General features: G+C 40.7%; 1 protein-coding gene across 1 annotated transcript in view; it reads right to left on the bottom strand.

Annotated features, from left to right (window-relative positions):
• The window catches only part of SPOCK1 (SPARC (osteonectin), cwcv and kazal like domains proteoglycan 1), a 338,727-nt gene that overhangs the window by 7,926 nt on the left and 305,474 nt on the right, over positions 1 to 25,327 (bottom strand). Inside the window, exons 7-9 of the mRNA XM_076349893.1 lie at positions 11,240 to 11,356; positions 3,865 to 4,086; positions 3,198 to 3,260 (exon numbers count right to left, since the gene is read on the bottom strand). Coding sequence (XP_076206008.1) covers positions 3,198 to 3,260; positions 3,865 to 4,086; positions 11,240 to 11,356 — 402 coding nt within the window. The remainder of the gene's footprint in view (positions 1 to 3,197; positions 3,261 to 3,864; positions 4,087 to 11,239; positions 11,357 to 25,327) is intronic.

Below are 25,327 nucleotides of genomic sequence, written 5' to 3'. Positions count from 1 at the left end.
TTTAGCTACGCATACTAATGTCACAGTATTTGCCAACCATCAGAGGGAAGATTACAGCATGTCCTCTCCAGTGTGTCAGGCGCAGGTGATAATCTGGTGAGGACAGAGAGTCACTGGGAGCAAGTGTTGTACAGCATGATGATTCATCCTGTAAATCCTACACAGATCAGCCCCTGTTTTCATTTGAAATAAGCTCTGGCTACAAGCTCTCCTATTCTGGAGCATGGCATCCAGACGGCCCATTTAGTGGGAACATTTCACCCCATAATTTGGTTTGGCATCAGAGAACACCCGCAGGGTTTGGAAGGAGAAAGGAGTTCACATTTCCTCTCCAGAGGTTCTTGCACAGATGGTGCTTCCCCACAAGTGTGGAGAGGACCGCTGGTGGACCAGCTTTACTATTAAGCACTACAAAATGTTAGTCACTCCCCACTGAACTGCCTCAGGCTAGTGAATCCTGCTTCCCCCATCTCTCTTTGTCCCACGGAGTATTTAATTATTCCACGCAAACTTGAACAGCACTGTTGCATCTATATCCTCTTTATGGATCCAGACCTCTCTCTCTCTTTTTTTTTTTTTGCATCATTTCCTTATCTATATAATAATCCCCTTCCTCAGACGACACGGGGAGAATAATTATATGCTAAAGGTAGTGAATCACACAGGTAAAAGCCTGACAGAATTAAGTGCTAGCCGGCACACAGCTCCCTGTATTAGCTGTTATGTTAGCTGAATTCACAGGGCTGATATAGAAGAAGACAGTGACGGGAGCAGAAATTTATTACCTTATTGATGTGGGAGAAGCATTATCAGGCTGCACAGTTGTATGCTCTAAAAGTACACTTTCTGCAGTTAATTGTACTCTAGATAAATCTGGTAGGAAAAGATGAATAGTGCTGTTTACTTTTTAATTCAGTCCACTGGGATGCTAGACTCTATTCAAAAGCCTCCAAATTTAACATATCTAATGGCAATGGCTTTGAAGTAGTTTGTTGCAACTGTCATGTGTTTTGAAAAATATATAGAGAACAAAATATCAAAAGTCATCATTTTTTATCAATGGATACAAGTTAACAGAAATCTTCTTCATATGTGCTGTCCAGACTGTAAATGCTGTGCTCTGTGTGTCAGGGACAGAGAAGGAAAGAGAATAATTAAAGGCTAGTTTCTCTGAAAATACTCGTCTTTCTTTTCAATCTTTGTTGCTACAAGCGTGTTTTTTGTCACGTGTATGTTTTTTGTTTCCATTTGCATGATTTTTCAGTCAGTGAAAAGAATGTTTTCCGCTGTATAAGTAGCTATGAGATCAGATTAAAATCTCACAGACAGGTGCCATTATGCAGGCAGACTTTCAAGGTAGGTGAAGCAAAGAGTTCCTCTCTATATTATAATTTTCTAGCTTCTGGAGCAACCTATGCCTGACACTTCTTGATTTGTTGAGCTTAGCCACTTTCATCCTTCATTTTTTTTAATACAGTTGACTAGAAGTTATTTGTGGTAAGGGACCATTCTTACTGCTTTTACTTTGTCATTTTACTCCTGCTATTGTGATCAGATCCCAGTGACATGTGCTACAACTGCCTGCATGTTGTACTACCTGCAATATAGCCATCATTTTTCCCCGCACACTGGAACAAACCACTTATGTTTCAACCTAGATGACATTTATTGCACATAGCAAATAACAGCAAAGCATAAAATAAATATGGGATAGCCAAAGCGATCTATTAGGAACTGGGCTTCTTATTCTTTTAGGTGGCTTTGAAAATCATGACACCCACGAGACAGAGAACACCGTGACTTCCTCTGCCACAACATGCATTCGAACACAAATGCAAAATATTTACTGAATACAGCACACATACAACTGAGCAATCAATCCTCCCTTCGCTCCCACAGCTATGAACAGCAGGAGCTGTAACTCTGAAACATCTTAATCTTTATGTGAACTTGCTATGAAAGGATGATGGAACTAAACCATAGTCCCTGTGGCCTTTGGGAATGTTTATTCTTATTTTAAATCAAAGAATCCAGATTGGGATTGTTTCTAAGGTGCCTGAACCTTGAGTCCAAACAGCAGTGGCGTCTGGGAATGGGAGGGTTTGGCAAAGATGCACTTTGCAGAAGCTCTGTTTGCAGGGTCTGCTACTGAGTATCTAGAAACATCAGACTAAAATCTGAGAGCAGCCTGAGAAGCAGACTGCAATCTGAGAAGCATTTCAGCAGAGCTGACATGCATGCTCTGTGCCGCAGCTAGCGATGCTGTAGGAACCTGACACGGGTTCTCGGTGATGGGCCTGACAGCCCGGGTCTGAGGTAAGCCAGACTCTCCAAGGGTGGGATGCAGTGCTTTCTGTAAGCAGAGACTTTAATCTGTACTGATAGGCCTCACGTGGCTTGGATCTATGTACATGAATGCGCTAGGATAGAAGTTTCAATACGATACCACCACATAAACGCTAGGCTACATAACACCATGTGATTTTAGGGTATGGAATTAGTTACCTTACATTTAGTCAGTTCAACAACCAGATTTTTTAGCAACTAAATGGGAAAATGCCTTATGGGGATTCATTTCACCTAATTTTAGACATCCATCAGAGCAGTGTAAGTTATGAATCAATTCAGGTTCCCAACAGTCAATAGAGAGAGGGGCAGGCATTATCACACCTTACAGCACAGAGCATCCTGCAGGGCTGCCTGAAATGAGATGACATGAATTCCTGTTTTCATATACATGGAAAATAGTGAAATATTTTCAAGGGTGATTAGTCATAAATGAACCCCAAGGAATACATGCATTGTACCATAACTGGAAGAAGACATGAACCCATTGGCTATGCACTCTGGCACCTTCAATCACCCTTCAAAAATGGGAGGCTTGAGTATCAAGCAGCCTCTGTGCTTATTGTGACCTCTGAGGTGATGAAGGCAGTATTAAGCTCTGTGCAGACAAGGCTTTGCATTTCTGGAGAGCTGTAAATTAGTTCTGAACCCGTTGCCACGCTGACACCTGTTCTGTATATTGCTATCTCATCATTTGTTTAATTTCATAGTGTCAGGCCTACACTTCGTGGTGCATATTCCTGACTCAAAACATTAGTCTCTAATTGAAAAACCATTACTGCATATAAAGTTACAATAATCACAGAAGCTTTAATTAGTTGAGTAAATGAATAGCGAGTAATCGAACTTACCCAACAGACTCTTCCCTCTACTTAGCTTTTGAATTCTATTCATTTCATTCTGGCAAGGAAGACCTAAAATATAATGTACGAGAATCAGTTTCCAGATGGTACGGGACAGGCTCTGTAGTGACTGGCTTCACTACTGACATGAAATGTAGACTACTGTACACCTGGGAATGAAAGAAGCCCATATGCTGGTACTGTACTGCAAAACAAATTTATGTCATTAGCTCCACTAATTAAAAAAAAATAATTGCAACACACTGTAGTTGAGAATAGTGTTTGGGGGCCATTTTCATTGTTAAACCATTTTTCCTCTCTTTTCACCAAACTGACATAATGCCAGCTCTCTAATTTATGGTTTGCTAATTGACTAATTTCTGCATTAATAAAAGAGCAAGTTCTTGAGCTTTCTATCAGCAATAGAGCTTACTTCTAAACTGTGTGCACTGGCACTTATTACTTGTTTGTTTTAATGATCAAGGGATATTAATACAGCTCATCTGTGACATTAAACATCGTTACACAATGCCCTTTCACACCAATGCTGAAGAAAAGAGCTTTTTAACGCAGCTGACTGCCAACTACCAAACTATCCCCATAAGCAGATCAATCAAACCTGAAACACAGGGAAACCCAAACAACTGCTCTTTGTACTGCAAATCGCACAACTCACCGCCCGGCTTCTGGAAGCAGTAGCACCACTCATTGTTCGAAAGCTTTCCGTCTTTGAAGGAGTCGCAAGAGTTGAAGAGAGGCTTGACACATGGCTCGTACTTATCCAGATAAATAGCACTGATCTCTGAGGGATCCAGCAGCAGGTCATAGTTCATGTCAAGTTTGTTGAACATCCAGCCTAAGGAATCCTTACAGATGGGCAATATGCTGGTGTCAAATCCTGTAAGAAGATGGGCAAACATCCCCAACTGGACCCCAGCACGCTCACCGCACAGGAATCATTGCTAAGCTGAAGCCTTTATAATTTTTTTGGCTGGACTCTGAACATAACCCTCATTTGCCCGAAACAGAACAAAATTCTAAGACTGAACTGTTTGTGTAAAGCTTAAAACCCAAGCACAGCTACAGACTAGAGCACTACTCACACTCTTTAGGAGCTGTGGGGTGGGGAGGGCTGAGATTCATAGCTGATTACTGTAACTCAAAGTTATTTCTACTCAAAAAATTCTCACTTTTTTTTTCTGTCCTCATTGGCCTTGTTCCAAGAAACTGAAATGTGATGAGAAAAGGCTGCATCCACCATATTTTCAAACTAGCCTGAGTCTGAATGCGATTTAAATCCTGTTTCCCAGACCTGTTTCTAGTTCCCTGATCAAATTCTTTCCTACTGTGCTCTCACCTTCCACCTCTCATCCTAGCTTTTCACTCTTCAAAGCTCCTGAGGTGGACAACAAAATGCTTTGGCCTGGATTGCGAGCTGTCTGGGGGAGGCAGGGGCAGAGAAGGGACGAAGTGTCTCTTTTGCTTGCACCGCTCTGAATAACGGCACTGCTTCAGCTGGGAGCTCCAGAGAGCTGCACATGCTCTTGTATGCCATACCAGCACTATTCCTCCTTGCGGTCTCCAGGATTGTGCAGCAATACAGGATTCTGCTCTTCCAGCACTTTGGAAACCATCATCATGATTCATTTTAATAGCCCAGATCCTTCAAAGACTGCAGCAGCAGCAGCGGTTATCACAGAAAGACCAAGTCATGCATATAGATACCCGCAATGTATATGAGATACGTGTTCCAGTATTCTGCAGTCTCCACAAAAGCAGTGGCACTGCCTTCTTTCACAAACAAGACAGGGCATTATAAATCCATACTGTCACTGTATGTTCAATGCTTGGTACAAACATGGACTAATTTCCAAGTTATCTATGATGCAAGAAAGCGTATTGGTAATGCAGAGCTAATAAATCTGAAAATAAGGATATTGGTTTCAACAAGGACTCAGAAACGTGCATATACTGGCTGGGGGTTTACAGGCACAGAGGGCACCTGAACCACGCGCCCTGGGCACCTCACGCTCACGCTGTTTCAGCTGTGTGCACTAACCTGCCTGTGCACTATTCATTCTGCTACGGGCCACGGGGAGAAGCCTGATGGGCTTTTTCCTTTTGCTGCATCTTTCGTTGAACGAGGCCAAGCTTAGCCTTATTTGCTGTACGTGTCAAGTCCCATTTCAGGATGCTGCTTTGTTAAAGTGAAACCTAAGACGTTGCTGGAGTCACGCTGGCAGTTTGTCCAAGCTCTGCAGCCTACCTGCTATTTTAAGTATTAATCCAAAGGAGGGCAGTGCTTTATGCTGGAAGCTGTGCTTTTTGTATGCAACTGCAGCTGAAGGTTGTCAGTGACATGGAGGAACAATCAGAAGGGTTAACTAATGGGAAGGTTTATGTCATTCATAATACACGTTTCTCTACAAAAGGAAGAAGGTAACACCATTTCCTCAGGGCTAGAAGCAGCTCAGGCACGGAAGAGAGAGATCATGCTGAACATTTCATCACATTTTTGTGCTGTTATCTCCTCTAACATTATCTAATTGAGTTTGAGCACAGTGAAAAAGAAAAAGACCATGTGAATAGATGTAGGGAGGAAGCCTGCTTGCCTTGCTGAAGCAATTAGGACTATTGACTTCAATTATTTTATTCATCTGAAGAAGGCAAGCAGGATTTGGTCACTGTGCAATCTCTTGTTGAGTGAAAGGATTTAAGAATCCTTGACTTTGCCTTTACAAAGCACCGAGGAGCAGGACACGCAGTCCTGCCTTGTGTGGGTGTGTGCTGTGCCTGATTCCCCACCACGGGGCAGGTTAAAAGTAGTCAAACAGGCAGGGGTGGATCATTCAATGGCATGGTGGAGCTGGGATCAGTACATGCTTCAGCTATCCCAGTTTAACAGCTCCCAGGGGAAAAACAGCTGGGTTCCGTTGGCTGCTCTTTTCCTGCACAGATCCCTTCTCTGGTGATGGTCTTTACGCCCTGTCGTGGCACTTACTGCTGCTAAGGTGAATAACTACAAGGTCTGTTGTACAACCAGTTGAGCACCGTACGTGTTGCTCGGCCCTGTGGGTCTCTAAAGGTCACCTCCTAACTGGCAAGGAGTGACTGGCAAGGACTGGCAAGGTGACGGGTCACCCTGCAAGGTGACGCAGGGAGGAGGAGATCCTGGCATGAACTTGCCCCTGACAGTGTCTGTGGATTATTTCTGAGTCTTGTTTTCCTCCCTGCTGGGAAGTCTTTATCTGTGTGTACAACATGCACTCAGGGATACACCACCAGCGTGCCCTCAGTACTGATCTGTCTGAGCAGATCACAAGACAGTGATTGATATGAATACGAAGCTGCTCTGTGACATACCATCAGGACTTGGATGCAAAATACAATCATGAAAGGTTACTTATGAAGACAGTTAATTACATTAGTTGAAGAGTTTTAGATTGTAATTTCTTATAAACAAGGGAGCTTTCACTGTTGTGACCAGAGTTCCAGATTAGGTTTATTAAGAGGCTGCATATTAAGCAGTGCTGGATTACTAGACAGTGTGGTCTGGAAGTCTTTAAATATTACAGTGGTAGGTGTGACGGAAAGCCCTTAACTAGCTGGTTATTATCAGTGAAGAGGTTAATTCTTTAATTGTCCCTCAATATGTGGTTGAAGGTGAATAGTAGCATCTACCTCCACTTCATATTGTCTCCTGGTAAAAGCCACTGCCTGTAAATCACCGTAGATCTCATTCCAACATTGCACCTGCAGTCCAAAACCAGCAATCCTGGATGCTCTCGGCACCCAGCAAGAGGAATGAAAGCAAAGCGTGCCCTGAGTGTGCAGCGCAGGCTCTGACTTCCTGCGTAACCAGGGCAGCTGATGGAAAATGGTTCTCAGAGCTCGCTTACCTTCTCTGGGAGGTCACTGTGCTCCCATCAACTTGGTGAGGCCAAGTGGTGTTGAATGAATTAACTCCTTTTTGGAGTCTTTTGATATACTTGCTTATACATATGATGCAATATGCTGGATGAAATAAACCACATACGGTAATTCTGTAATGAATTAAGTGCTTGGTTAATTGGCCGGACTTCCAGCACAACACACCCGGAATAGCAGTAACCTCAGTGAGAACTTTTCTGCATCTTTCTGCGCATCAGCTCGGCACTGCAGCGCCTATGGTGAGAAGCAAGAGAACGGTGCAGGCTCCGTATCCCGCCTGCTCTTGGCTCCTCGGCAGAGGCTGCCAACACAGATGCCAATTAATGTGGGGGTGGTTGCTCTCATTTGGACACCTGCTCACAAGGACCTGGATTGAAACCATCATGTTTCTCATTCTGACTGACAGCTGTTCAGCACCCTAACAACTTTCATTCACTACAGACCTGGAAGGAAATCAAACCTGTGACCTACATGTAAAAGTCTCATATGCCATTAATACGTAAAATGCTCCACCTCCTCTGAATTAAAATGGAATTAAATTAAAAAAAGTCTTTAAGTGAAAATCTTAATTAAAAATAAACACACCTTCTGGCACATAGAATTATTTTCCCCCTTCAAGAGTTGACTTACATGAGCCAGTTTTATTTTATTAAAGTATACTACAATTAAATTAACAGGGGAATAATTAACCTAATTTCCCCCATCACTTAAAATAAAGGAAGGAAGAGAAGAAATGTTCCCCAGAAAAAATCCCTTTATATTGCATAGATCTCCAGTAAAAGAAAACCAACTCCCACTCCAACCAAAGAGACTATCTAGATACAATATGGGAATGTTATGAATTATCAACAGGCTCAGGAGCAATTTGAATCTGATCTAACTATCCTAATTAGTTTTATTTCCTTATGTTAAAGCATGTCCCTGAGTTGCTTATATTATTTATTGAGGAGATTTCAATTGTACAAAGCCTGCAGAAGACAAAGTTCCCGGCCTATGGTGCTTTGCTGGGATCTGGCAGATAGCTCATTGAATGAAGGTTTGAGATTTCAAAGACAATGACTTGCCCTCATCCTTTTCCTTTCAAGAGAGTAAAAAAAAAAAAAAGGTGTACTTTTTTCCTTCACCTGGGGGTGAACTTAATACACTCAAAAAGCTTATTTACACCCACAGTAACGTCTTGAAAATTTAATGTAGCATAGAGAAATCTCTGCTGGATCACCTTCTCTAGACAGCTGATGTGTCCGAGGCATCGTAGTCATTGCATCCCACCATGTTCCTTTTACCGCCACAGGGGCATACCCAAAACGGACTACATCGGGGATGTGCATGCCTTTTAAGACGCTACAGGCACAACCAAACCGGTTCAGCTTAATGAAGTGATCAGCCCGGTGAGGAGGGCAACACAGCAATAAAAAAAGGGCAATGTGTACATCAGAGCGTATTTCCAGAGCTGCGTATGTCCCGTTTGCCAGGATTCACACACATTGTTTTTTTCAGCTTCAGTATGTGAACTTTGCTTTGAATTCTGAGCCCTGTTTAAGATGTCTTTCGTTTTCACAAATGTTTGAAGTTGAAGTTGGAGGAAGCCAAATACCGCTGTCCTTACTCTGTGTGTATTTTCAGTGCTACCAGAGAGAACCGGAGCTGCAGAATTTGGCACCTGCAGATTAATTCATGAATACTGTTGCAAACTCTTAAAAAGAAAAACAAGCCCAAGTTTTGTGGCATTCGAATACAATTTAGGCATCTTAACTCATAAAGTTTCTTTTTTTTTTTCCTAACTGACATATAAGAAAATAAGAAAATGTGCCAAACCAAGTCAACAGTCTAAAAATGAACATTGTTGAGATCAAGTGTTTAAGATCATCAAGGCAGCCTTTCATATAAAAGCTGCCAGGAATCAAACTAAACTAAAAAGAGATAACAGCTCCTCTGTGAATCAGAGCAAACGCTGCAGAATTACCAGGAATGTTTTTCTCACTGAAATTGCTTCAGCAAAAAAAAAAAAGACCCAACACCTTTAGGAATGAATTTGGTCTTTGGCCTTTGGTAAGGTCCTCATGAGCAGCTCACAGGTCATCTGCATGAAAAGCATCCTTCTGACAATCTGATAAAATGAGATTTCATGTGGTTCTGGGCCTAAAGGCCTTCAGACAAAGTTTTAAGTCTCTGGTGTTTTCTGTCGTGGGGTCTGAAATGAATTCACATCTTGAAGCCATGATTAGCTGTACATCCAGTTGTCTTTTTGCATTATGGTTCGGCTTCCTCTGCATGATAATATCCTTTTTTTGGAGTAACGTTTAAGAAAGAAGCAGGACATACAGTTTTAAAGATACTGACTTTGTTGTAAATACTATGGAAAGTAAGAGACATATGAAAAAGATCATTTACACAGAACATGGCTTGTTTCACCACATAGGTTTAAGATACAATTACTTGGCATTAATGAGGTCTGACTATAGCTTTGAGCAATATAGCCTGTGGTATATTCTGTTTCTTTAGGAAGAGGCAATCCACTGCTACACAAGCTCAGAAGTAGCACAAAAGAAGAGTGGCTGCGGAGACATGGACCAACAGTAAATGCCCATCCTGATGTGCTGGGTCTGCTCTGCTGCACGTTTAGCCTCTCCAGCCTCACGCTACAGGGCAACTAGGCACTGGGGTCAAAAGAGCCATAAAAGGGAGCAGTTGACTGAACCCTTTAAATTCGGTGTGTGCAAACCCCGGCTTTAGACAGCCTGTAGCAGAGAATCAGGGCAGTGAAGTGGAGGTGAGACACACACCTAGATAAAACTTGTGCATCCTACTTTGCAACCCAGGGGCCCATGTGCTTTGGGACATACTATTTAAAAGGAATAATGAGTCCTTACAGAAAATAAATTCGCATCTGCTCTCTGATGAACATGACCTCTTTTGATGCTGTTATCTGAATCCTTCCCCTCCCTGGTGGGTAAATGACATCAAAATCAGTCATGTTGGCTAAACCCACAGAGAGTAAATGTCCTCTAAACTGTTCATTTTCTTTCTTTCTTAAAAAACCCCCAGAACATCAAAGGAAGCAAAGATGGTGTTATTAAATACCTGGGACACGATTCCAGCTTTCCACCCCATTTAACTCTTCCAGCTCTGTGGCTGCAGTGCGGATGTTTTTATTATTCTTTCTCTTATATAAGGTGTTAGCAAGAAATTGCAAAATAAAATCTAAATGAGTCCTTTCCAACATTGGCATAATCTTCCTTATGCTTGTATGCCATGTTTTTGGCTCATGCCACTGACACTGGGTCAGAAAATGCTTGGCCATAAAGTGGGAGGTATGCATACGCCACGGTCCATCCCCAAGAAGCGATTCGGATGCAGACATGCTGATTTGCAGGGTCATGGAGTTCAACTGTACAGACATGAACTATGTCATGCTAGTTAACCTCAGGGCTTGAGAAAAGTCCTTGAGCAGTTTTATTTACTAGTATAGAAGTGACCTCCCTGGCCTTCAGACACAGTTATTTGCCTGATTAACTTGTAAAGGTGTCTCTGTCTCTGACTGCCAGTTTTTGGAGCAGTTTGGGCCAGAGAGAGCACAGAACGACTGCAGCTCCTTTAGAAAACGGTGCAGCTATTTGTTTGCAGGACCAGGTCTCTTGCGTACCTGCTTACTTGCTGGCACCTCCTTGACATGACATTGTAGCACTAACAGTTGTGCTCAGCTGAATGCTCTCTCGGGCTGGGAAGCTGCCTGCAACACTCAGTGTTCAACGGGAAAGGTATTTTATAGAATCATAGAATCATAGAACAGTTTGGGTTGGAAGGGACCTCTAAAGGTCATCTAGTCCAACCCCCCTGCCGTGGGCAGGGACATCTTCAACTAGAGCAGGTCGCTCAGAGCCCCGTCCAACCTGACCTGGAATGTTGCCAGGGATGGGGCATCCACCACCTCTCTGGGCAACCTGGGCCAGTGCTTCACCACCCCCAGCGTAAAAAATGTCTTCCTTAGATCTAGTCTAAATCTACCCCCCTTTAGTTTAAAGCCATTCCCCCTTGTCCTGTCACAACAGGCCCTGCTAAAAAGTTTGCCGCCATCTTTTCTATAAGCCCCCTTTAAGTACTGATAGGCTGCAATTTCTTACTGCCTTGTGCCGTCTCGGAGCTTGTTGGTTTGATGACACGATTTGCGTCCTCGTGAAGAGCACCGAACCAGTCTTTTAGTCGCGAAGCGAGATTCCTCAATTCTTTGTCTGTGCAAGCTAGAAAAAGAACAAAGGACCAGTCTGAATCAAGAGCACCAGCAAAAAACTTTTCTCCAGATAGTCTATTAGAAAAATACTGTTTAAGGTTGTAAAGTCCTTCTCATTAAGAGCTCTGAAGTAAAAGAGAAGGTTGGGGAAAAGGATGCAAGTTAAAAAGAAAATGTAAGTCATTATGAATTGTAAGTTATACTCAAGTACTTCCTTGGTAGCTGACATGATTTTTGACGTGACTATTTAACTTAAATGTTTTCACCTTTTAGGATTTCAGAGAAAAATATCAGTCAAACAGATGGGGAGGAGGGACATACTTGCCTAGACATACTACTCGAACAAGATGCTAGGAATAATTTATAACCACATTTGGCTTAGTATAAGGCTATTATCACAGTAATAGGAAATATATATACTTACTTATATACATAAAAAAGAAAATTGTTATGTTGCTCTAGTTCTACTGCAAATGAGACTTTGCCACCTCTGAAGGTTGTCAATTCCATTTTGTTAGCTAGGTAAAACATTTCTTTTAAATTTTTACTGAGAAATATCTAATTTTTCCAGAAATTTCTGCCAAGAGATTAATGTCCAGCTGAAGCAAATATTTTTACGGAAGAAAGCTGCATTAGTCACTGGTTTCTGTCAGAAAAAATATTCTTGTTTCTGTATCATGTTTAGTGCTTAAAATTCACATGCTCAGACTATTTTATTATTCCTGCTGTGCACTCACTCTACATTTCAAATGACATTTCTTGGAATACAGAGCAAGATTTTATGCCGTAGAGGTAGACATCCTTCACAGGGCAAGCCACAATATGTCTTCTCCAGTTCACTGCACGTAATATTCCTCCTTCCACCTTACTGAAGAACAATTAAGTCCCACAGCTTGTCTTCCCACGTTAAACTCACTGCTCCAAAGACTGCAATGAACTTGCTGATATCTCATGCCTGTGGTGAGCATTTGTTTGTTCTCATAGGGGTTTTTTGGGTCAGAAATAATTCTGGAGTTAAAAATAGGATATTATAGCTTTTTCTAAGTGGAAAGTTTTTTAGCATTTGGGGGGGAGGGGAGAAAAAGAAAGATTTTCCCATTTTTCTGTAATGCTGAAAGAGTTTGATAGATTTTCCTATTAAAGATAAAAATATGAAGATCACTATCCCACTAAGGCTGAGTCCAGGTAAGGAAAAATCAGGTCTTAAAGAAAAAAAACCAATTAATGTAAAATAAATGGAAAAAGTGGCTTACATTACTGAAAAAGGTTATCACTTTATCTTCTCACTTAAATTAACATATTTTACTCATTGTAAACTATCTTACCTTTGCAAAGTAAGACAAAAATCATAGAATGATAGGTTTTTTGAGCCCACCATGCCATCTTTTCTACAAGGAACATTTCACGCTGCTGCTGTTCCTTGGCTGTTACTCACAAAGTCTTTTATCAGAGAAAAATCACAACAGAAGCCATAGCAGAACAAATTCCATCATCCTGCCTGTAACAAGCCCCCATCAGGAGATGTTGCCTGAAGGAGTGACGGGGTAGGAAGAAAACTAATTTTATAGGTAATAAATATTGAGGAATGAACTAGCTCTAGACAGGCACGAATGATTTCTTATTTTGTGCATTTAGATCCATAAAGATAACGAAATTTCCATCATGCACTAATTTCAACAGGAGCTGGGCACCTAAATACATGTTAGAAGCGATGGAGATACTTCTTTTACATGGGATGGGAGATGCTGTTCCTGCATCCCCTGTTGAATTGTCATCAGGTGATTTTCATCAGACATAATTTTTGCCAAAATATTATTAGGCAACTACAGCAACATGAGAGACCCTAATAGCCTTCTTTTCAACAACCTGTCTTCGCAAATGTTATCTGAGAAGGAGTGTGCTGATAATCACATCATCTTTCAGAACTGGAAGCAGGCAGTATCCTTTCTTTCCTTCTGCCAAGTAGCCGTCTTGTCCTTTGAAAGTCAGTTTTGCAAAGGAAAAAAAGAGGAATATAGTGCATAACAAGTAAGTGTTGTTTAGCCAATACCTTATACATGACAGGTTATCCATATGTTCAAAGTATTTCACCAATATATCTCCAGTCAAAACTGCACACATAAACACAGCTTTGACTACTGATTATATCAAGTGGGTGGAAAAAAGAGGATTCAGTTGTCCAAGAAATGAGTAACGTTGTTTTATTGTGCAAACCTGACACTTATTAAATATTTATTGTGGCACATGACATCTTTAGGAAGCCAAGGCTGGAACTCTGGACTACAAAACACCCATTCCTGTGCCTTCCTGACACCCTCATCATGCCTTCTGTACAGGTATACTGAGCTTCACAGACAACAAGTCACAGGGAAAAAAATAACATTAAAGAAAACACCCTCTAGGGCTGTTTTCCTTATTCAGATTTGTGTACTTCCAAATCCAAAGACAACTCTAGACACCACAGAAACCTAAGGTAAGTCAAATGCTCTGAGGGATACTGCATTTGCTCTCAAATTCGCAATGCCATCCTGCCGGTGCAGAGTGCCAGGCAGGAGCTTGGAGCAGGCTCGCCTCCTCTCCCGGCCTCAGCACCGTGCAGAATGGCCTTCCCTGTAAAAAACTAACGTCTCTCAAATAAATTTTGCAAAGTGGTCATTTGTTTTAAACTGCATTGACTGAAGAAATTTGAATCCATGCTTTTTAATTGCAATAGAAAACAGGATTGAATGCATAGCGTAAGTGCAACAGAAGTAGATTAATTAATGGTAAATCAGACTTGAAATGATTTCTAAGTATAGTCCAGCCAATCAAACTTGTCAGAATCTGTAAAATGCCATTCATAATGAAGTCGACATTTTTTTTTTTGGTTGTCTGTAATGCTCGATGTGTTGAGAACCACCTTTACCATGTACTGTACATTCCTACTTACACCAGTTCTCTGCCGTTACCCAAGTGCTGCAATCCATGACCTACATCAGCTCAGTTACACCCTAGGGCTGCTCAAACAGACACAGGACCCCTGTATCCTCCTGACATTCCCTAACAATATTTCTCTTGATTTTGATGGAGCAAGAATAGGCTTTCAGCCTCTTCTATGCTGTAGCTTCCTCGAAGACTGCCTCATTCACTCACTCTCAGGTCAGTTTTTAAAACTGCACCCTGGACGATGCTTTCTCTTGTTTCACCGGCAAGTCTGCAAAACGCCACAAACCCTGCAGATTTCCTTTGGAGTTCGGTCTGAGGCATGACTTGACAGTAAGCCCAGAACTGGAGTTTTCTGCATACTGGAGAGGATTTTTGTGAGTAGGTGAGATATTCCTTAGGTATGTTGCTTAAGGACGATTCAACAGTGGATATTATGTTGAGGTTCTCTCTTAGGACTCAGTCTTTCTTCAAAGAATAACTGCTGTTTCATGAGTAAAACAGGAACCAACTGTGCTGTTAATATGTAGTGAATAATAAATTTTTTCATCAGACTTCAAAAATTTAATGCAAAGTTCAGTTAAATTTCTATTCAAGTATTTCATGCCCTCAATCTTACTTTCTCCTGCAAATTAAAATAGAGGAAGTATTATTTTACATTTTTTGTATTAAATTTCATTAATGCTACCATGCATGGTTAAAAAGATTCTGCCTCTCTGCCTAATGGAACTGTGTTCTATTTTATTTATTTTATTTGAACATTTTCAGAAGTGTCTAATCATTCTGAATTTGCTTGTTTTGGGACACATTATATTAGTCTCTTCAAAGTGGACTGACATTCAGAGGGCATGAGTTTAACACAAAGTCAGCTCCAGCCTCCAGCTGGGTATCTAGGAACCAGAGCACTTAATGATTTATTTCTGGTGGTAGAGCCCATTAGTTACATATCAAACAATTAGGAAGCACAGCTCTGAGGAGCCCCAGATCTAAGATCCTCATATATAAATTTGCATTAGTATAAGTTATAAAGCATTTTTAAGAACCCTCTTCATGAAAAATGCAGTGCAAATGTACCTCTTTGCTATTAATAGAAGTTCCAAGTAACATTTCTCAGATGAGAAGAATAAGGCTGTAGGAGGAATAGATGTGATAATGGGTCTCTTGCTATTTGAAGATCTATAAGGAGAAAATATGTAGGTTGCAAACAATATCGGTATTGACATGACTTGAAGCACTGATTAAAAAATCTGGGATGAAGAGAAACACCAAGGGAGAAACCTCTCCATGGCCCCTCTCTAGCAACTGAAATCTGTCCAGTCAACTGTCAACAACCATTTAAAACTCTACGGCTGTGAAAAAGACACAAGTGCAAACATATGCAAATAAGCATTTTCACTTCTGTGTGTATTTTCTTCAAGATAAGAGAATCTGGCTTCAAATCTTTCTCTACACCTTTAAAAAAGGGGAAAACCACAAGACTTTACCCTTGTTGTTTTATCGATGTCACTGAAAGTTCTGCCTTAGCAACCCTCTGATACCAGGTCCCCACCTAATATTAATTCCTGGATCCTTCACTGCTGATGTGCTTCGATGACATCCATTGCACAGCCCATGACGTCCCTGCATGCGGGAGGTCGGTATTGCTGCTGTTAAAAACTGGGATGGTGAGGCGGGCGGGTTAACATCCAGCTCGTCGACTTTATCACGGTGCGCAGTGCCCTGCATCTGACGCAGCAGTGGGACCACGAGCACTGGCAGAACCTGTCACTTCGCTGAGTTACGGCAATGCAAACGCAGGAGGAGGATATATTTGCTGCTGGATCCAATTGACATCCGCAGATCTGAATCTGCAGATGTTACGAATCATCCTGCAGATGTGATTTAACAGCTAGCACTGAAAGCGCAGATTTATTCTCAAGGGTGAAGCAATTGGTCCAGCAGTTATTTATTCCTAACAAACTGAAAGCACTGTTGCTAAATACCTATTTTCACCAAGCAGAAAACATGAATCTGACCTAATGGAAAGCCATTAGCATGCTGTAAAGGCTCAGGTTTTTATAGGTGTGCGTCCATTATGGACTTTTTCAGCTCTACAGATACTAAACTATATACATTGGTGGTGAAAATTAACAGTATAAGATTTAATTTCACTCTTTCAGGAAGGGACTTTCAAAAAGTGCTCAGTGCCAGAAATCAACATTAAGACTGAACTTACCTGTAGAAGCGTAAGATTAAATCAATATTGAATGTTCTCTCACATCCCGTTTTTACTCCAACCTAGCAAACCAATATTGTAAAATCTCCAGCCACTAACAAAACAAGCCTTATAATTCATACTGCAGTTAACTCTAAATAAAACTTAGTACTAAGGAAGTACATTACCGCTTTAATGTCTCTCTTGCTGCTATAATGTTCCGGTACTATGTGACAAGCAAGGAGTCCACGCTGTCCAGAAAAAAGTTACAGTGATACATTACACTGCATTTCACAGTAAGCAAGCTATGTGAGCAGACTCTCAGAACGCCTGTAACCTGTTTTTTGTATCGTTTGACTTCTCTGCTATCAGTCATCTATCTGGCATGTATCTGTTGCCTTATCACTACTATTGTTGTTATTACAGTCATCATTCCTACAAACAGTACTACCTTTTTACCAATTACATGTGGAGAGAGTGTTTTTTTGGGTTCATATTATTGCTCTACAATACTAAATAGTCTTTTAGGTAGAGACTGAGGAGCAAATTCCCTATTCCCTGAATGCCAAGAATGTGAATGTTTCCTGAGAGCTGGGCTCGTTTCAACTGTTTCTGTACTGTAGAGGAAAGGAAATTTAATTTCTCTGCAAATGCAGAGAAATTAAAAAAAGAAATAAAACAAAAGCTTTAAAAATGCACATTTAGCCACTGAGGTTAGTGCCCTTTCCAACCGCCACGACAGAATTCAGCTCAGAAACGTGTCACTAATTTTGAGTCACCTGCTTGAAAAGATGCAAATGTCCTGCCACGAGCAGAACCAATGCGTTGTGATCGAGGTGACCAGCCACGCAGCGTGAATAAAAAATGGAAAACGTTGCAAGAGAGCCCATCTCAACCCACAGTCTGCAACTTCAGACTCGGAGTTCCCTGAGCAGCAAGAGGGAGGGGATGCATTCGTGGAAATCAGCCTTGCTTGCTGCTTGGCTCACAAGGAGAAAACCAGCTGTATTTGCAAGACGTATTAGTCGTAACAAGCAGTTCAGTCATTTGTCCTGTGAGCCTGGAGGACAAGTCCATTTAGTTTTGATTAAAATGTGATCTAGCACAAACCTACATGACATTGCCCAATAGCGATATTACATTCCTCCAGTTAGAAATGGGACAGGCATAGTTTCAACAATTCAGAAGGAAGGAAAAAAGAAGTCTAATTTCTGTGGTTTTGAAGACTTAACATGACAATCGGGTGCAAAGTTGTATGGTAAAACACATATTTAAAAACACTGTAATAACACTATTTAAAAAGGTTTGACGTAAATGTATCACAGCATGGAAGCTGACAGGAGATAATGCTCATCTTTTGTACTAAGTACTAATTGTTATATTATTCTTTGTATAAAAAGAAAATGCGGCAACTTTAACCATGCTTTCTCTGACAAACATCACTACATTTTCTCACTTGTAGGTAAGTCAACAACTTATTTCACCCTGCTATTAATTGTGTCTATATGTGTGTGGATTATCACACTAGGCTTTAAAACTAAAGTAAAAAAAAATTGTATCAGCTTTCAGGCTTCAGGGAGTGGGTCTGCTCCCAGTCACACAAAATACAAAGCGTGTTCTAAAAACTGCTGCTGCAGGAGCTGATTTGAAAGTAAACACCAAGAAAAATCCAGTGCTGTGCTAACCCTCCACTTCAAATGCAACTACACACATGCATATAAACATACACACGTATATGTGACTTGTAGATGACTCCAAGTGTTTTATATGTGATATTTTGGTGATGCAATTGTGGCGATAATTACCTTCACAAATATTTCAACGTTCTTGGTTGGAAGGGGTAATGCTCTAATTTGCTTTTTTCATTGAGGCCTCAGGCAACTTCTTGTAACAACAAAAAATGAAGTATTATGCCAATAATTTTATGAAGTAGAAAGGAATGGATTGTTTACTATTACTACAAGGAAAAGTATTGCATTCCAAACCGGCCTTGCTGGTTCGATAAATGAATGCCTTTCATTTAAAATCCCTCCTCTAGTCAGCAACATTTCACGACAAAGTTCTACGTGGGTGTATTTCTCGTACTGCATTTTTGGCATTCACTGGCTATTCTTCCACAGGGTTGACACCTATGCTGATAACCACCTGTGATCCTTCTGTCACTGGTTTTGCCTTGTCTTATAAATACAGCAGCAGATGCCAAGATCCTGCAGTTCAGACTTTGAGATGATTACAGGAGCAGCTGATTTATTGGGAAGACGAAATAGGCTTTGATCTGAAGCTTCCTTAAAACGGTACATTTAAAACACAAAGCTCAGCTAGAACTGTATAAACAAAGGTTGAGAGCTACAAAGCTCACTCTCTAGAGCTGTAGGCAAAGCGTACATCTGCTTTTGTAGTACTTAACGCTAGTTCCTTTTGTGCTTGCATTATTGTGAAAACCCTGGAAAGTTCATCTTTGCTAGGTGCTTAAGAAGCCTGGGGGCTTATTTTAAATACATCCAAACTATAATGATGCTGGGGGTCTGTCAGAACTGGGTAGGAAGGCTTGTGGGAGTAACGTCCCTCGTGACATTTTGGCCACGTCAGGTACTAATTAAAATGTTATCTCCTGCACGGTTCTTAGCCTCCCAAAATTCATTTGCCAGCTCACCCTAATGTTCTCATTCAAATTCCGTCATATCGCCTGAAAGGAGGAATAGACTATCAACTGAAAACTAAAACAGAGCAAATAAAAATGTCTAACTGAATGGACTTTTCCAGAAGTTCATGCTGTGCTCTGGATGAAAAAAGTCTTAGGAGAGTCGTCATCTCCCCTCTTGCCTCTCTTCCTTCCTCTCTGTTTTTTACAGAGTCTACTCTAAACAGATGTCCTTGACTTGGCAGACATCCGTACGCACCCAGCGTCTTCTGCGCTGAGTCTCAGAGAAGGCACTCCAGTTGGCTGTAGTCGTGGCTTGTCAAGCACTGGCCAGTCTTTGCAAGAGGGCCGAGTTCTTAGAAAAACTGAACATTGGTTTGGTTTTAAAGCAGTGTTTAAAGCAGACCCACAGCTCACGGTCCATGGGAGGTTTTCACGGATACCCGGCTTTGCTGCTAGCAGCTTAGCAGATATTGTACTCTTAGGCATTTGAAATAATAAATAAGCAAAGCTGGAAGAATAATTAAGAGTAGAAACAAAACTCACTGGGGTTAAAATGAGGGAATTGAGGGATGGTTATTTTTAGGCAAACAGTATAGGCTACCACAGTGTGTACATTTGAGTTTTAGACGGAATTGTTTCCTACAGACCTTCCAAAGCCACTGCTGAAAGTGTTTAGACAACCTGTTGAACTTTTCTGCATCCAGGAGGTTGTTTTGCTCCACTTTCTAGCGCTGAACAGAGAGAAATTTTAGATTCTGGTCTTCAATAAAAATATTCTGAGTTACAATAGTTGGAAATAACTTGAGCTGTTGATGATAAGGGCAGCTGCTACCTTCCATAATGAAAATGGCCTTGAGCTTGAAAGAGCAAAACTAAAACTCAGGTAGTAAAATTAGTAATTTGACAGTATTTGAGAAAAAATGTGCAGATCTATTTATGTTCAATCAGAGCGGGAAAGCAACAGCCAAGAATATAAATTAAAAGATTATATATATAGAAAAAAGTAAAAACATAAGATGATTTCACAGAATGCCTATGTTAGAGCATAAGCACATGCAACCCTTCTCAAAAAATAAGTTGAAAATATGGCTATATATGAAATGAAATGTAAGAGACTTCTAGTTTTTACAGTTCCTTGTGCAATCACAGATGGATCTAAACTGAATTAGGAAAAAAAACCAATGGCAGTAGATAATTTTTGTAAAGTGTCATAGTAAACAGGGATACTCATTATTATTTGATACCATTCTTTTAAAATGCATGAATTTTTGAGTGGTTCATAGGATAAAACTGCTTCTTTTACACAGTTCTGTTCTTCTGGCACTACTCCACCTCTGTAAGTTTGTTCAAATCTAAAATTAATGAGCTCCCAGATGGTTATTGGGTTTTTTAGTTGGTTTTTTTTTTTTTTTTTTTTTAAATGAGAAAAGGTATTATTTTTATGGCCAGCAAGATCTAAATGCCAGTGTGTGTTGGGCTGGTAGATGGCTATTCTGGAGGTAAAGTTTGGGCTATCCACCCTTACGGTAATGATCACTGCTGCCACCTGAAGAAGCTACGTGCAGAACGTTGTACAGAAATGCAAAAGCAGCACTCTTATTACGCAGCCTGTGTGCATCTATCACAGGGCATTTCCAGAGGGCCAGCGAGCACCATGAGCGATCTGCTTTCCCATAGGAAAAAAACTACTCCACATCCTTCTCAGAGTCCCTGCTGTGATTTAGGATACTGCCTAAAAGCTGCAAGAGGGACCCAGGAGTTTATTGGAAAGATTCCTTTTTGCCAGGAACTGGTACTCCTATCATACAAAAAGAAGGGGGAAGCAATTGAGTAGATTCACTTCATTTTTACCGGAGTCCACCATCTTTATTTGCTTCCTCAGGGACCCTTAAAAAGTGATAGATAAATCCAATTTGCCCATACTTGAGCAGAATGGAGAAAGAGATACTCGTGAGTCAGCATATGCTAGCAGAAACTGTTTTCCCCCCTCATTAACTTTTTTGCACATCAGCTGGTTTTTATTTTATACTGTGTATATCCCTATACTTATTTTCTATGTTCCCTACTGAATGTTATCGCATCTGATGCCACCAGGGCTTCATTAATGTAAAATGTTGCCATGTGGTGAATTATTCTTAAATGAGAAAACGAGGAGTTGTTGGACAGCATGGGGCTAGGAGCATTTGACGATGTCCCACGGGAATTCTTCCAGCAAATTGTTGGGAAAACTGATTGAAATTCAGTAAGAAAGTGCAAATGAGACAACGTAGCTCCCCAGTGGATTGCAGAGATCCCCTGGAAGGAAATCAGAACTCTCCCTGCACTACTGCACCTTGCAAAATCAAGAAATGCATAAATCCCTCCAGGAAATACAGCGTAGGAACGCAGCATTCAGGGCAATATGAAACAATCAAGTGAAGGAGTAATTTTAGAAGGAAATGCAACTTATTTTGAGAGTCAAATTTGAATGGATTTAAGATCTGAACAGGATTTTATTGGAACCAGTGTTACACCAGTGAAGTGTCATTAACTTCACAGGAGTGAACAGCAATCGGTACATTAGCAAACGCACTTGGCCGGGTTGGTTCATCGATGCTCAAATGCATCACATTAACAAAGGCATTTAGAAATATACTTCTCGCTGTAGGTGACTTTGAAAGTGGAGGAGGCACATCAGAAGCAGGGGCTTGGCTTCTGGTTAGACAACTGCCTCCCGTGGTGTGAGCAACAGGGACTGCGGAAACTCCCCAAACGATGGGACCTTAGCGGGGTGTGAAATGAGGGAGGACCTCTTCCCTTACAAAACTGGGGCTCAGGAACTTGCTTGGATTTACACTGGCAAAGTGGTGGAGCAGCTTAATTTTTAACAAGCTTTGGTGCTTTTGGCTGAGGTAAGCACTGATGCCTCAGCCGTTACGGCCTCTGCTTCTGGGTTGAAGAGCTAGGGTGCTGCTAAAGCACAAAGCAAACTTCTCTGGGATTAAAAAGAGGATAGCTAAGCTGAGCTGAATGTCAGAGAAGGCTGTAGATAAAAAAAGGCTCAAAAGACTCACTGTCTGTTATTTACTTACTATGACATGTACCTCCTAGAGCTACATAACTTCATTTAACAGTATAAAGAAAAGTATGAGATAAACATACTGATGAGCACCTGGGCACTTAGCTGCTGTGGGAATCAATAACTTCAAAAAGCATGGAACAGAGTTGCAAAAATCTCCTGCTAATGCGTATTTTGAAGAATCATTTAAAGAAATGTCAATTCTTTTCTTAGCCCCTGTGTATTTTTAAAGTCTTTTAGAGGGAGGATTGGGTTTTGTGTATTCAAGGATATGATTTACTGAAAACGTCCCTATTTTTTTAAAATGTTTGCACTATTAAAATATTTAACATAAAAAGAAAAAAAGCAGCAAGTGAGATCAAAACTATCCTGCGGCATTAAGAAAACCATAAGCTAAGCAATTCTGAAAAGGATAAAAATGGCTTGTGTGAAAGGAATTTGTTTTTTTAAAAAAAAATGACAGATTTGGAACTGTGGCTGAGAAAGCTTTGAAAGTGGCCAGGCTGACAGGGAGTATTGTAGTGTAGTTGTAAGCCTTTGTAGAAGCAATTATTATCATCTCCCCAAAGCACAGACAAGTCCGTGAGCAAAAAAGCAAAGAAAAGGAGAAAAGGCTGGCTGGGAGGTAAACCCCCTTTCCCAGGCCTAGATGCTTACTTGCTGATGGCTTAAGCCAAAGTGAAAACAATCTGAACCTAATTTAAACTTTAGTCATTCTGCAGAAAATTAAATAGCTGGAACTGTACCTGCTGAAAGAACAGGCGAGGAAAGAGCAATGTTCTGGGCGGGGGCCAGCGGCACTCGTCTGAATGTAGATCTAGTGCGGTTCTTTCGGGCCCATCGCCTGTCAGCCCTCATAGGTGTTCTTCAGAATAATGATTTAATCAGAGCGACCACGGATCAATGCTCTCAAAGTGTTCGCGATTAACAGATTTTGTAAAAGGCCCAGCAAGGCATCCTGTAGCACTGGGGATTCGGAGCTCGGGATAAAATTTTACGTTGTGCAAATGTCAGCAGCTTTCCAGTGGCAGCTTTTTAAGTGGGAACACTGAGGCCATGCTTCTGACAGGTTTCTCTTACGCTGTACAGAGGTATCTACAGGAATTCATCCTTTAGTTAAATCAATGTTTTGCCTAGATTTTTTCATTTATCAGGCTGTCCAGTTCATACCCCACATTTCAGTACATTTAGACCATGCTATTAAAATTAGACTACGGGCCTGACTCTGCATTTGCAAGGTTCTGAATTTACTTGGGTGCAACTGAAAGTTGAGTCTGATTTCTCCAGGTGCAGTACACTGGAAGACTTTTTGAATATATTATTCAGTCTCCCTCCAAAAGTAGCCTTGTGCATTTTAGACTTCATTATTCCTTTGATGCTCCTTAAAGATGCAAGGATATCTTTTCACACTCTGGCCCTTTTAATTTTATTACTTTTTTTTAATTCACTACAGAGCTGGAATGTACTTTTCCCATTTCGCCACAAGTTCTTGGACATTAAAAGCAGGACATTAAAATACCTGTAGGCTTACGGACCTTTAGTACAATATTTGCTATCCCTGTCATTTTCAGAAAAAGCAGTCATTACACTAAAGGAACAAAGTCCCATTATTTATTGTAAGCTAATAACTGGCAGGCTGTTTTGTGTGTGTCTCACTGCAAAGGATTAAAAATAATTTCCTACTACGTGTGCTATGACTGATCACAGCTGGTATCCACAAATCTACACACTTAGCCAGTATAATTCTGCTTTTCTAATGGAAAGACTTGGACACTATACCCACAATTATCCTTCAGGACGATAGCGTCCCAAATTTCAATCCTCTGCTACCCAATGTGGTCACAGGGTAGCCGATGGCAGAATTGGGTGCTTTGATTTTTGTGTGGCTAACAGAGGATCGCAGTTTGGTTGCTAAATTTGGTCCCGAAAGGATTCAGTAAATTTCATAACCAACTCTTGTTTAAAAAATAATCCATGGAACGGCTTAAAGTATCGATGTTAAATTCGGAGGAGTAAATCCAAATGAATGAAACTATGTATGAGTAATACGAATTAAAGCTAAAACCTGTATGTGAAGCTGGACAAATTTACTTATTAGGCCAATTAAGACTACTCTGAGTAATTTGATCTGAGGAAGCTTTAATATTTCCCTTGATTCTAACGATAATCTTTCATCTGGAAAAGAAACACAGAACTTGCAATGGGCATTAACAGAGCAGTGTTTTGCAGAGTAACCTCTGGGGGCTGGGGCCACTAACTGGAATAAACATTTTAACAGTGATGCCAAACTATCCATTTTGTTTCTGAAAACTGCCTAAGTAAAACACAACAATTATGTCCTGTACTAAATAATAAAGATGGCTTTCTTCATCTTTCTTCATTTATCATTTCCTTCTGGCTAACAGAGGCAGTGCTGCACTGCTGGTGCTATCAAGTCCTTGTTTTCAGTGTGTATTTACAAATGGTTTGAGCACCAAGGGATGCTTTATATCTAGGGAGGCAAAAGTAATTTTATTCCTGGTTTCCAGTCAGGAGATGATGACGAATAATGAGCATGCAAAAGATTTGTACAAATATGTTTAGGAGCGTTAATATAAACATTTATAGTAATGGAGTTTGAGGGGGTATTTTTTGGTGTTTATCTAGAAAAGCAGTCATATTGAGAGACTAATGTACCAAATTTAAATTTTTCCCCAATAAATAGGTGTGAGAGTACAATACTTCGAAGGAGTTTGGGGAGAAGATGTTGACTTGTCAGTGATGACGGAGGTTGGCTCACTTCTCTGGGCAGGGAGGGGAGAAATGAAAAACAGGGTAATATGTTGTAGACTTGTGAAGGAGGTTTCAGGGTATCTCTCCTGTCCCAGGGCTGTAAACTACAGTCCAATCCATTAGACCAATAACTACCTACAGTCATACAGCCTTGTATTAGGTGTTCCCTTTTAGCAGAAATGCTGATGTGTATTCCAACAACCAAACACAACACAAGCCAACCAAGGATCTGAGAAAAAACCTGCTGATATACTTCAATAGTTCAAACACAACTACTTAAATATCAACATTATTTATAAGTGAAAGTATTTGCCTTAAACTTAGCTAAACTCTGTGGAACAAAGCAGACATGAACGATCTGCTGGCACTTCACACAGTTTGATAGTTTGAT

This window comes from Aptenodytes patagonicus, chromosome 12 (genome assembly GCF_965638725.1).
Source record: "Aptenodytes patagonicus chromosome 12, bAptPat1.pri.cur, whole genome shotgun sequence".
Lineage (NCBI taxonomy): Eukaryota > Metazoa > Chordata > Aves > Sphenisciformes > Spheniscidae > Aptenodytes > Aptenodytes patagonicus.
This window is presented reverse-complemented; position numbering and strand designations above follow the sequence as displayed.